General features: G+C 39.6%; 1 protein-coding gene across 1 annotated transcript in view; it reads right to left on the reverse strand.

Moving 5' to 3' along the window:
- USP13 (ubiquitin specific peptidase 13) overlaps window positions 1–14,233 on the reverse strand; it is a 143,019-nt gene that overhangs the window by 100,404 nt on the left and 28,382 nt on the right. The window contains exons 3-4 of the mRNA XM_037840050.1: window positions 9,136–9,196; window positions 732–853 (exon numbers count right to left, since the gene is read on the reverse strand). Coding sequence (XP_037695978.1) covers window positions 732–853; window positions 9,136–9,196 — 183 coding nt within the window. The remainder of the gene's footprint in view (window positions 1–731; window positions 854–9,135; window positions 9,197–14,233) is intronic.

Genomic DNA, 14,233 nt, shown 5'->3' on the forward strand with positions numbered 1-14,233 from the left:
ACCACCTCCCCCAGCCTTAAGTCATTAGGAAATATGAAAGTCCCTCCACAAAATTGGAAAAGGAAGAAAAGAGAAGAGAAGGAAAGGGAAAAACTCACCACTAAAAATATCTAAAACCTAGAAAGTAGTCTTAGTCTTCATGAGGAGCAAAACTAAAAAGTAAGTTCGCAGTACCACAGAGCTCTTACAGATCTGTGATTCACAAATGGTTTTTTTTGTAATCTCGTTGTTGCTGTGGTTTTAGCAGTGGGGCTTTTTTCTGGGGAGCCTTTTTTATTTTTTCCAAACAAAACCTTACCTGGAAGATCAATGTGTAGAAAAGATTAAAAAAAAGGAAACTGCCATCTCTTTGATCAGAAGACAACCCCTCTACAGCAGCCCCTGCATGTCTCCATCGCACAGTATGAAAATCTAAGCTCTCGACTGTGGTTGACCAGGCAGCCAGAAGCCAGCCCATCCTGGAGGAGACCAGTCTGATGAGCAATAAAGCCAAACAGCACTGGAAGTAAAAGGCAAGAAAGGCTCTGCATGGTCCAAAGCTACTGAAATGCCACCCTTTTCAAGAAAAGAAGAGATACGCTCATGTTCATGCTCATTCTTATCCTCTTCTCTCACACGATCCCCCTTCCCCACTCCCCACCCCGCAGAGTGCACACTCACTGCACACACGCACACACACCTGACACAGAGAGTCACGCGCATCTAGCTAGCAGCCGTGCACACTCACTGACCAGGGCCGGTAACTCCTCAATATTTGGTAGTGCTATTTCATAGTGGTCTGGGAATATAACAAGTTTGGCTTCATCTTCATATTCAAAATCGTCGCTATTTAAATCGTCATCAATATCTAGATCTGAGGAGAAAACAAAAACAGAGAAGAAGTGAGGAAAGGAGCATTCCATGCTAAGGCAACACTCACTGGGAAAACCAGAAATCCACAAGGATGAAATATGAAGGGAATGGCATTTAGATAATTCCCTCTCTGATGTGACCATCCATCACAAACCAGCGATAAAAAGGCCTTTCCATCTTTCCTATCCATGTTATAAATACTTATTGTAAGTGACAGATGCACAAAGAAAACCAAGCCATATCATAAAGCTTTACAATGACAATAAACATGCATGCTAGATATTCAATTTTTAAAGAGTTTTAAAGTAGTACATTGTTAATTATGATTTTTCAGGTACTTGGATCTTGTTTTCCCAAGAATAGGTTGGAATGTTCTTCACTACAGTGTAATATGGAAGAAAGGACATGGGTTTGAGATTAGATAAACTTAGGTTCACTTCTAGCTCCAAAACACAATGTTACTTTGGGCAAGCCACAGACTTACTAAGCCTTAATTTCCTCATTTGTAGCTTGGAGACAATAATACTTATCTCCACAATTCATATGGAGTTAAATAAGAAATTGTAGACAAGGAACCTGGCACATAACAGGTAGCCAATAAATGGCAGCTGTTATCTCAAAATAAAATTGCTCCCTCCCCCACCTTGCTTGCAGTTTCTCACCGTCTCTAAGACCTGTTGAGATACTGCATAATAAACCAGAGGGGAACACCCCATACTGTGAGTAGTCCTATCGTCTTCAGACTGTGAAGAATTCTCAGTAAGAAAGATGAGCTCCTCTAGCCTGCTCTCTCTCAAGTCATCATCCCCTTGCTTGGCTAATCCCTGGCAAAGGTTAGGTGAAGCTCAAGGAAATGTCTTGTCACAATATTTGCACAGACATTTCAGCCTCATGTTCATGATGCCAGCATCCCAGATCATGTTTGTATATTTTATGTTCGGAACTACGGTAACAGTTACCGAGCTACATTCTACTCATATGCACACAAGCACACCCATTAACACACATGCACAAACACGCAGGCTCTACAGATTGAAGAAAGTTATTTTACTAGAGAGAGCAACCGCCTAAGAACAAAAGGACCTGGATTCCGTTTCTGCTTTGCTGAAAATCTCCAACCAAAGGCTTATTATCGTTTCGTGTACAGCTCTACTCTTGAAATTTTAAAGGGCAGTTTTAAGGGGGAAAAAAATAGCATATGGCTAAAATGCAATCTGAATATTTTAATAAAAGATTCTAAATACTTTTTTAAAGAATCAAAAATGCAAAAATAATGAACCAAACAACATTGTTAGATAGCAATACAGGATTAATTTGACAAAAACCAATATTAAAGACAATTCTGAGAGTTAGACTAAAGCTATAGGGTACACTTTTAAGAAGTAACTATTTAAAGGAAATTGTTCAAAGAAAGACACTCTATACATTATAAAAATTTAAATGCCCCATTATCTATAATAAAAAATTAGAATCTAAATATTCAATGAAATAGTTTCAAAGTGTTATTTATCTAGACCATGTAGAAACATGGAAAATGTTTGTGCTACGTTAATACTAAAATACAAAACTTATCTTTACTGTTAAAGAAACCTGAACAAATGAAGATAATCTATACGTGAACTTTTCTCAGTTCTTAAAATGTTCTTTATTACTAATGTAAGACCATACATATAATAATTTTAAGTTACCAAAGTGCAAATCTTTTGTTTTTGTGTGCAGAATTGGCTCGTATATTATACTTATATAGCTATTCCTTATTCTTACTTAATGCTAATCCATATCCTACCTAGCCAAAAAAAAAAAAAAAAAATGCTAGATAAACCAAAGTCTAAAGAATCCAGCTCTGACATTTACAGCTATGTAACCCTGGTCAAGTTCCTTTCAAGTTTATCTTCCTCCCAAGTAAACTATGGATAATATCACTACCCCCACAAGACTGTTAAGAGGATTAAACAAGGAAAGATTCTGAGGCACCTAGGATAGGATCTGGGAGATAACAGTGGCCACCACCATCATCAATCTCTTTGCCTTCTCTACATTCCTGACAACTAACATGACCAAAAGTGTCACAGATGCCTCCCCTTCCCTTTGGCTGCTCCAGCTCCAAAGTAATCCTGGAGACAGTTTTCTGGAAGATCATTATAACACTGAGGATCTTCTGTAGGATCTGAGTATGGAGAAGACATGAACTTCAAATGCTTCCAGACTATAAGCTCTGAGAGCAAGAATGGCTTCCATATTCCCAGCCCCTGCTCAGTGCCTGGCACATACCACAACTCAGTAAATGTCTGCTAAACAGGATGCTAGGAGGTTAACACCAATACACTAAAGACAATGGCAAAGCAGGCAATCAAAAGAGCTGTTCATAGGCTTTGTTGTGTTTTTTTTTAATTGGTAAATGATAAATGTTTTAAAAGAAGCAAAACTATTATCATACAAAAAAAGGACAAATGTATTGGACCTCTTTAAATTTAGTTTATAGTTGTTTTTTTATTTTAATTAAGTGAGATGGAAGGGGACCATGATCTTTTTCAAACATCTTAATCCAAATTAGGGAAAACTCCAACAGAGGTAAACTACACTCTGATTTTAAGGGTCAAATCTAAGGTTTCTCCTAAACAGACATGAACTTACAACCCTAAGTAAAAATCTATCATTTTGCCAGGATCTCCACCTTCTCCCAGCAGCTACTGTCCATACTCTCCATTGTAGCTATTAACTGGCAATATCCAGATGAATTCTTTCTCGAAGTTTAAAACAAACAAACAAACACCTCTTCCTTAACTCTCCTAGAGATGCTTCTCAGATACCCGGAAGAAGTGGAAGAAGATACCCGCAGATACACCCATTTTCCCAAGAAGTAACTTGCCTAAGCTACAAAGAAGCATGGTAGAGTAACGGATCCCTAAATAAAACCAGGGCTCCGATTCCTAGCTCAGAATTCCCAGCCTGACCATACCGATTTTAATTTATTTGTTGGAGGTGAACAACCTGGCTGTTCTGTGCTGCGTAACCCTACCATCTATTTACCTTCAAAGGAAGGTACAAGGGAAGAGCCCCTTGAATGGAGATCATGTTATTTGACCCACACAGAAGACCTCAGAATGGAGTTGCATTTATTTGACGCCTCTAGTCATTGTAGGCTTGGGTGAGTTTTCTGAACAGCCCATTCCTGGGACTTTCAACAAATTTTCTGCTTTCAACCTGTTTCTCACAGAGCACAAACACCAGAGCTAAGCCAGAAAAGGTGGAATGCAAGCTCTCTGAGGTTAAAGAGTAGCTCTCTGACTTCCCAGTCTTTAGACACAGAACTTAACTCATTTACCCCATTTGTCAAAGATGAAGGATGGTAAGGGGGCACTAAAATAAGTGAATATTTAACACTGCTTTTTATGACACCAAAAAAACAGCTCCACAAAGATACACAGTCATTGAAAAGAATACAGGACAATCTAATACTGAAACTGTGAACTACCTGAAACTAGTAGTTTATCATAGATGTTTAAGTATTACTGTATTTCCCTCAAAAATTTAAAATATACCACAGTGTCCTGCCTCAACGTGCCTCAGAGCATAGTTTGGGAGCCAAACAGTTAATGCCTCCTCACCACCTCTGGAAGAAAAATCAGAAAGCATGGTATTTAAAGCCTTTTACAGACAGGCTCTGGCCAACCTCCCAAACTCATCTTCACCCATTTCCCCTCTATTCTAGCCTTTCCTCCCTCCCTTTCCACACGCTGGTGCCTGCAAATCTCTGTGCCTGTGTGGTGCTTGATCCCCTCCGCTGCCAGATGAACTGCTAACCTCCTTCAAGGCCAAAACTCAACTCTTACCCCTCCATGAGACCTTCCTCAAACCCCCTTGATAAAAATAATCATTCACTCCTCCTCCAAGGAGGCCAGAGCAGCAGTGCCCCTCCCCTGCCGTTAACTGCTGCCCTGGTGCCCTCCACCGGCCTGGGAGCTCTGTGGGGGCAGGGGCCTCATCAGGGCCTCAGCTCTGCCCGAGGCTGAGTACAGAGCAAGTACTTGGGTATTTGCTAAATCCTTGCCAGGTTCAACTGAATGATAAAGAAAACACAGACGCGTGTTCTCAGGATCTTAGAGCAGGGAACAAGCCACCCATTCCATAGAAGAATGAAAAAGGATATGAACACACCTTTCACAGTAAAGGAAAGAGCAGTCACTGTTAAGTATACAAAAAGATGATCTCCTTCACTCCTAACAAGGCAGATGCAAATTAAAATGGTATCTACCATTTCTCACCTAGCAGTGTGGAAAAGATCATACAGTTTATCAAGACACCATATGGGTGAGGCTATGATGAAAAAAATGCTCCCATATATTGCTGGTTGGAGTGAAAACAAGCTCTGTGGTACACCTTGTGATCCAGCAATTCCATTTCAGGAATTTATCTTACAGATGCACAGAGACACAAAAGTCATATGTACAAGGATAACCATTGCTGAATCACCTATAGTAGCAAAATATTAAAGTAACCTAGGTATCTATCAGTGGGGAACTGACTAAATAAATCACAGTTACATCCATACAACACTGCCATTAAAAGTAAGGTAATTACACACATACACACATGGACCAATCTCCAAGATACATTAAGTGTCAAGAGCAAGATACAGAGGATGGAGGACAGCCTCTATAGTATACCAATACACACATGCGCACACACACAGAGACACATGTATACATATACATGTATGTTTGGATGTGCAGAGGCTGTCTCTGGAGAGATATGAGATATACAAAGATGTACAAGACAGAAAATATTATTTGTCTCTGGAGAAAGTAACCAAGTGTCCAGGAGACAGGGAAGGGAAGGAGATGGACTCACTTTTCAATTTTGAACTTTACACTTTGTCCACATGTTACATATTCAAAAAATATTTTTAAAACCTTAAATGCAACAAAAGTATAAAATTTAAATGATTAAAAAATTACCAATAATTGTGAGGTTAAAAAAAGAGAAACACTTTATATATTGGCACTACAATAAACAAGATAGAGCTGAGGAAAGGATCCTTAACTGTCATTGCACTTAAATGAACATCAGAGTAACTGGGAGCAGGAGTGACTCAGGGCAGAACAGTGCCCAGGAGACTCCAGGCAAGTTTCAGCACCAGCCAATGACCTCAGTTTCCCAATGTTGAACGTCACAACTGGATGATGTAATGGTTCTGAGGCCACTGTTGAGTCAATAGAAAAGGAATTATTCACAAAGTCATCAAGGGAATGGAGAAAAAAAAAAGCCCCAATCCAAGATAAAGCATTAGCCATCTACATCTATTTTATGAAGGGGAAGACAGGCATCACAACTATATTTCAGTTTAAATGAAAAGGTACTTTCTAGTTCAAGAAACAAAAGGGCTCACCTTTTGATGAGGCTTAAGTAGGACCTTTTGATGAGTTAAGGTGTGTGTGATCCACCTCAGACAGGATGCATCACAATCCTATTACTGGAGTCCGTTATTAAGTGGAGTGAATTCATAAATGAGAGAGAGAAAGCCACAGGAAGCAAGAGGCTGAAATGTAACCCAGAAGAGAAGGAAGAGACTAAGAGATGCCACCATGTGCCTTGCCGTGTGACAAGCACATGCCAAAGGTTGTCAGCAGCCATCCCCAGAACACCACAGTCTTCAGGGAGAAAGCATAACCTTGATGCTTGGATTTGGACATTTTCTTGGCCTTCAAAACTGTGAGCAAATAAATTCCCATTGTTTGTGTTGAACCATTTCATGGTAATTGCTTGAGCAGCCTAGGAAACTAACACAACATCTAACTTGTTTGAGTCACCAAAATTTTAGGTTTTCTGTTATGTAAGCCAGATGTAATCCTAATTCATTCCATCACTGAAACTAATTTACAGGCTACATCAACTTGACTACAGAGCTATGATCAGTGTGACAAGGGGAAAGTGCTGGCTATTGAGACACAAGAAGCATCAGTTGAGGGGGAAATAAGTCAGGGTTTGCAAAACAAAAATGTTACTGCGATGAAGTAGTTAACATAAATTTGTGAAGCACCTGGGTATAAAACAAGAGAGAGAAATGGGGCCTAGGGCACTAATGACATTCATATTTAATTTTTTTAAAAACTGGCACAGTCCAACTAAAACACTTCTGCCAGGCTGTGAGTTTTAGGCATATCCCATGATTTTCTAAGATATGGAATGCTGAGGGTGCAGAGTGAAGCCTGTAAAAAAAGTACCAGTGAAATTAAATGGGGGGGGGGGGGGGTTAAACACCCAGGAAGCAATGGAAGAGCTTGAAGGCGTCCACACAGTATGAAGTATAAAGTCTCAAGGCTTTTCTATGGATTAGTTTTTTAAATGATTTCTTGACAATTTCCTCTGCCACCAAAATAATCACTAGGGAAATCAAACTTCAAGGTCTTTTGAGTAAAGACCTTAACACAAAAGTTAAAGGACAAGAGGACAGTCTACATCTTCATTCAGCCACAGAAAATAATGAAAACAAAACAACCTGAGGTTAAATTGTCTAATTATTTCCACTTTCAAGAATGCGTGCTGAAGGCACTTAATTTGGAAGAAGTCACTATCTATTTTAACTGAAGTCAGCACAAAGGCTAACAAGCGAACCCTCAGAGCATATTAAATAATCTTAGCTTGGGGCTCATTCTAAGCTGGTTTGGGTCTGCTTGGTTGATTTGGATTGTGGTCCAAGGACATGTTGAGAAGAAAGGAAGACTGGCCGGCTGAAAAACCAACTGCAGACAAACTGTATAAAGAAAACCACAAGCTGAAAGTCAGGAGAGAAGATAGCAAGGTCAGGTCCAGCACAGAGCTACTGAGAATCAAACCTGGAAGGAAACTAAGCTCCATGACTATCTTCAAAGCTACTTCTCAAATAATTAATGCATCTTTTTATTACAAAAGTAACATATGTTTGTTATAGAAACAAATTTAAATACAGAGAAGCAAAAAGAGGAAAATAAAAATCACTTTAATCCCATCACCAGGAAAGAGCTATTAATAACAATTTGAGGTATATTCCGCCAGACTCTTCCAGTCCCCCAGTTATTTATTTATATATACATAAATACATGGATACATATTTTGCATAGACACACACATACATACATACACGAACATTCACACATATATATACATATACACACATTTGTATATGTGTGTACAAATATTTTTTTTTTATTGAAACGGGATCATACTAAGCTAACGATTTTGAAATCGCATTTCAAAAAATAACACCAAGTATTCAGGAATGTAAACTTAATCAAATGTTACTAAATCACTTTTCCTGGAAAAACCATATCAGAAGTTTAATAGGAAATATGATTATAATTACATAATATAGGAACAGTACTCATTTTCATAAGCAAAACTGGCTCTTCAGAATGAAGGAAATAGAAAAGCACCATTAAGCAAACACCACAGTGATAACTGTTGCAGGCAAGATCCATGGATGCTAAAATTAGCAGGCAAAACACTGGGAGAAGTAAGATATTAGCATAGCCTCAAAGTGTCACCCCCAAGATATTAATTACACTGTACCTTTACAGCAGAGAAACCCAGCAGACAGGTCACCTTGACAAGTGATCGAGGTCAACATCAGCAGTATGAACACATACCAGCATGGGGACCCCGTGAGATCATGCACTCCGAAGGATGCATTACCTCTGTGGTACATTCTTACCAAAAATGCATAACCCCAGGCTTAGGACAAGAAAACATCAGACAAACCCATGTTGAGGTATATGCTACAAAATAACTGAACAGAACTCTTCAAAAGGGTCACAATTATTAAAGACACAGAAAGACTGAGAACCTATCACAGATTGGAAGAGATTAAGAAAACATGACAACTAAATGCAATGTGGGATTCTGGAACAGAAAAAGAACATTAGTGGAGAAAATGGTGAAATCCAAATAAAGTCTGTAATCTAGCTAATTTAAAAAACAAAACAACAACAAAAACCCTGGCTCTTCTTAAAAAGGCAGCAAAAAAAGAGACCAGAAGCAAAATCACAATTACTCTTACTCCCCAGGCACTATAATTGCTTCAAAACACTAAATCCAACAGAGGTAAGAGTGCTAAAAGCATCCTTCACCACTAAGGAAACACAAAGCCAGGCATCTCAATTTTAATTCATTCTTCTTAATCCTTAAATTGTAGAGCAATAAACAACATATTATTCCAAATCAAACAGGTGCAAGCACACAGACAGAGCAAGCGAGAGAGAGAGAGAGAGAGAGAGAGAATCCAGTGCTGAGAACTATTTATATTACCTAAAAATATCTTGGAATTCCTCCTTTTTGGTAAAGCTCCACCAGATGCCCCTCTTGCCTTCTGAAAAGAAAACAAGAGATTGTTAAAATGCAGCCTGTGGAATAAACAATATTAGGGGAAAATACATCTCAGAGGGTCCCTGTTTTTGCAAAGGGCAAGAGGAAATATTTAACCAGGACTAGCAATTCCAGGATAAATAGGAACTTGACCTAGGTCAATGATGGTAGGTGAAGGGGTAATGCTATTGTCCCACCTGATTATTTTCCCCAAGTTATAAAGAAAGCACTTCTGAAAGGTGAACTGAGGAAGCAGGGACGAAGGTAGAGCACATTCTTAAATTTCAAATCAGAACGTGCTCCCAAGAGAACTGGAGTCCATGCCTGAAGATGGAGTAACTCAGCGGTGGCTCAAGGAGGTGTTTACCCACTGGATCCCTAGTACTTGGCCTTGGGCATGCTCAGCAATTATTGTTGCATGAATAAATATTCATAAATATATAATGATAGCCTGGTCATACTCAGTCACAAACTAACCTTCCTGTACACCTTCAGAGTACCAACAGATGGCTGAGTTTGCCATCCTAAGCTTTGTGCATTTTCTGCCTATGGTGGAACTTTCTGGTAGCAATGAAATAAACACCCATTAAGTGGTTACACAGAAGAGTCCATTCATTACCCTTCTGATGTTTGTACAAAAAAATTTACTCTCAAATAGGATTACAATAATTTTTGTTTCAAATGGCTAAAACCATATTTCCACACTTCATGTTTTTCAGTTATTAGAAAAGAAGTAGTATTCAACATAATATGGTGTGTGACTCTAACCCCGACATCCTTTCAAACTACTGTATCTTATAACAGCATCAAGTCCTTGCTTTTCATTTGCTGCTTCTCTGGTTTGTCCTCTCACTAGCCCCAAGTCTCCTTTCCCATATTTTATCATTTGACATCGAAGGCTGACCCATCTTTGTGATTCTCACATTAAGTTTGTACAGCTTGTACTATAGGTTTGCAGTTTACATTTTAGGAGTGTGAAAATTACAGGTCACTTTAGCTCAAAAACCTGTCCCTCAAATACAGATGTCAAACGCAAATCCTCTCTTAATCCGTCTCATCCATGGTCTCGGAGCTTCTGTCCTCTCCCTTCCACTTACCCACCACCAAAAGGAATGGAAGAAAACGTGCATCAAAGGCACACTGAACAACCCCACATTTAACTATCTTGGAGGTCACCTGAAATCTCTCTACGGAAATTTATGGCATCTCTTAATTGTTCCGATCTCACTGCCTTCTCCCTTCCTGCACAAGGGTGGAGGGAGGAAGAAAGAGAGAAGCTGCATGAGGGCTTGCTATAAAATGAGGCTCTCTCTGACTGTGATATTTACATCTTAGACTTGAATTACATCTACTTACTTCAGAAAAAACAAAAAAAGCTAAGTCTTTCTTTCAAAGATTATCACCTCTGCTGCTGTATCAGTCAACATGAGAAATGAACAGGGTTTGAGGAATTGGAACTCCTCAGTAAGCAAACGTGGCTGTGCCCATGCACCAGGCTCTGTGCCAGAGCTTAGGGTACAAAACAAATGGAAGCATACTCCAGAGCTCGTGAGGAGCGCTCCAGCACAGTGGGGAAACACGTATGTACACAAGTAGCACAGTATATTCCAGTGAGTGTTAAGAGATTCAAAAAGGTACAATCATCCCATAAAGAGGAAAAGATTAATTCATCTGGCTTGTTAGGTAAGAAGAGCATCAACCCTGGGATACAGCAGGTATTCAATAAATATTGGTTGGATGGTGGATAGATGGATGGATTAATGGATAGATGATTATCCCTGACCACCAGGGGCATGTGAAAGATATGTAGGGGTACAACAGGTAAAAAGAGGAGTGGGAATAGTAGGGAATCCCAGACAGAAAAAAAACAGCAAGTGCAAAGGCATGAAATCAGGGTGTGTTTCAGGAAGAAGTGATTTGCTATGGCTGGAGCACAAAGCTGGTGGAGCAAGAGAGTAAGGTTAGAAAGGCTGCAAGGGCCAAATCATAGAGGATCTTTTGTAATCATATGCAGAAGAATTTGGACTTCATCCTGCAACAAAGGGAGAGACCTCAGAGATTTAAGTTTCACTGTGCCACAAGGATATATGCACCTGGAAAGATCACTCTGGGTGCAATATGCAGACTTGGATTGAAGGTGGCAAGTTTGAAGAAAGGGAGAGTAGTTAGGAAGCTATAGCACTCATCCTTTTAAGGGAGAATGAGCACTCAGACAAGAATAGCAGGAATGGAGAGGATAACATGAACTCAGAGGTATTTGGGAGGTTCAGGTGAAAGGAGTTAGTCACCAACAAAACGTGAAAGGAATGCAAAATCTAAACAATGTCTCAGTTTCTGGAAATCAAGAGGAAGAACAGTATTGAGGAAGAGGATACTTAGTTCAGTCTGGGCAACCTGAGCCTGAAGTACCTATGAGATGTTCAAGTAGAAAAGTTCAAGTCAGAGTAGGATGGTCAGATCTTTAGCTCTGGAGAGAAATTAATCTGGAAGTCATCAGCTTAGAGATACTGGTTAAAGAAGGACATGGATGACACTGACAAGGAAGAGCAGCTTTCAGAAAAAAGAAAAGAAGATGGTCAAATGGCATCCTAGGAAATGCCAATATTTAAGGGGTCAATGAAGGAAAAGATGCTTGTAAAAGAAAGTGAGAAGGAGGAGTCTGAAAGGGCTGGAGGAAAGCCAAGAAAGAATAAAGCCAAAGAAACCATGGAAAAAAGTTCCAAAAGGAAAACAATGACAAATACTCAAAAAGTCAAGGAAAAGCTGGGCTAAAACATATCCACCAAGTGTGGAAACTAGGAAGTCACTGAGAACCTTTGCAGTTGAGTGGATTCACAGGAAAATAAACCATACTGCAGCTGAGCCTTGAAGGGAGGTGTAGTACAAACAATGAGAAAACTTCTTCAAGAAGCTTTAATTGAAGGATGTGATGGCTAAGGGAGGACACAGAGTAGAGAGATAGTTGTGATGTGTTCCTTTTTAAGGTGGATGAGAATAAGCCAGAAGAGAGAGAAGTCAGACATGTAAGAGAGAGTAGAGTTAATGAAGGGGCAAGTTTCTCCAGGTAGGAGGAAATAGGACCGTGAGGACAGTTGGAACATATCCTTCTGCTGAGATGGGAGGGAAACAGAAGTGGAAATATAAACAGACGAGTTTCCAGAAGACAAGAAAGAAATTGAGTTCCTCTACAGGGGCCCCGCTTTCTCTGTAAAATATAAGTCAAAATAGTTTTCTGAGAATGATAAAGGAGGTTGTCATGGATTGAATTGTATCTTAACCCCCAGTCCTGTGAATGTGATCCTACTTGGAAACAGGATCTTTGAAGATGTTCGTAGTTAAGATGAGTCTAAACTGGATTAGGGTGAGTCCTAATTGAATATGACTGGTGCCCTTCTAAGGAGAGGAAATTTGGACACAGTCAGTAGAAGAGAGAGAGAAGACGGCCATGTGACAGAGTCAGAGATTGGGTTATGCCACGGATTGCTGCCAAGCCACTGTCAGAGCCCTGCAGACTTCAGAGGAAGCACAGCCTGCCAACACCTTGATTTTGGACTTCTAACCTCTAGAACTGTGAGATAACAAATGCTGCTGTTTTAAGCCATCCAATTTGTGGTAGGGGAGGTTGGTAGGGATCTTGAGGAAAACATTCAAAGTTTGGAATGGCCACTCAGGAGAGTGAGAGAAGGTATAACCTTAAGAAGGGGTGCTGGGCAGTGAGAGGGCCCAGAAGAAGAGGGAGGACCAGGAACTTGACATGATCCCAACCACATGACAGAGGAGTATCAGAGGATGACATTAATGGGTTGACTGGTTGGAGCTCTGGAGGATATTAAGGAGGCAAGACAAGGAGATAAGTGTCAGTTGAGGGGGCTGCTGACTAGAGAATGTTTAAAGTAATGGATCATGAGAAGCAGGTAAACAAGCAGGGTGGGACTCGCAAATGGACACGACACAGGTCTAGGTCCCTAGGAGGTAGAAGAACGGGTAGAACAAGGAACAAACAAGTGAAAGAGCTAAAATGAGAGGGAGTTGTGGTTAGAGAGCAAAATATTTAACTTAAAATTTTTCAGGCAGATAGACCTAATTGTACAAGATTACCACCACTGTAAAGTTCTGCCGCGAACTCTGTTACCCTGAGCAAGTGATTTCAGGTCTCTGGGCCCCCAGCTGTGTTTTGTTTTTTTTCCAGTTTCCTAAACTTTCATCACTTTACGCTAGGACATATGGGGCAAATCAAACTTCATAAGAACTGTTACGTACCACCTAAAAGGACTAGTAAGTGTAAATCATGTAATATTAGGTCAACATTCAATTCTTTAAAGCCTAATAATTAAGATTACGCTTATCTGGCCTCCTGGCCTTTCTTCCTCCTCTTCTCCCCACTGTCCAATCTTGGAAGCCCTCCTTTGCTGGGAACTTAAATAGAGAGCATATTAGGTAGATGAGATTAAGAAATTAGATGAAATTCAAATCTGCACTGACTAGCTGGAAGACACAAGATAGTCTACAAACTATTTAAACTAAAATGATAGTTGAGCAATATTGCTAAATATAAAATCAACATTTGAAAATTAGTAACATCCCCCAATTAATCGTAATAGTCAATTAAAAATTTAAAAAAAAAAAGGGGGGGGGATATAAGTAACAACAGTAACAAAAATTATAAAACACCTGGGGAAAATCTAACAAAATATGAGCACCTTTACAGAAAATTACAAAACATTACTGATGGACACAAAAAGATCTAAATAGACAGGATGTATAGAGTGTTGAAAAGTCATTCAATAAGTATTTATGCAGCTCCTACTATGTGCTGGACACTGGTAAGTGCTGAGGACACAGAAGTAAACAAAACACACTAACGTCCCTGCCCTCAAGGAGCTTACCACAATGATATCAATTAGAGATTAATCTATAAATTCAACAAGATTGCAATCAATCTCAGCAGGAACTTTTTAACTAGATAAACTGATTCTAAATTCCACAAAGAAAAATAAGTTTAAAACTACCCAGGAAAGTTCTAGGAAAAAAAGGAATAAGG

This window comes from Choloepus didactylus, chromosome 1 (genome assembly GCF_015220235.1).
Source record: "Choloepus didactylus isolate mChoDid1 chromosome 1, mChoDid1.pri, whole genome shotgun sequence".
NCBI classification, from domain to species: Eukaryota; Metazoa; Chordata; class Mammalia; order Pilosa; family Megalonychidae; genus Choloepus; species Choloepus didactylus.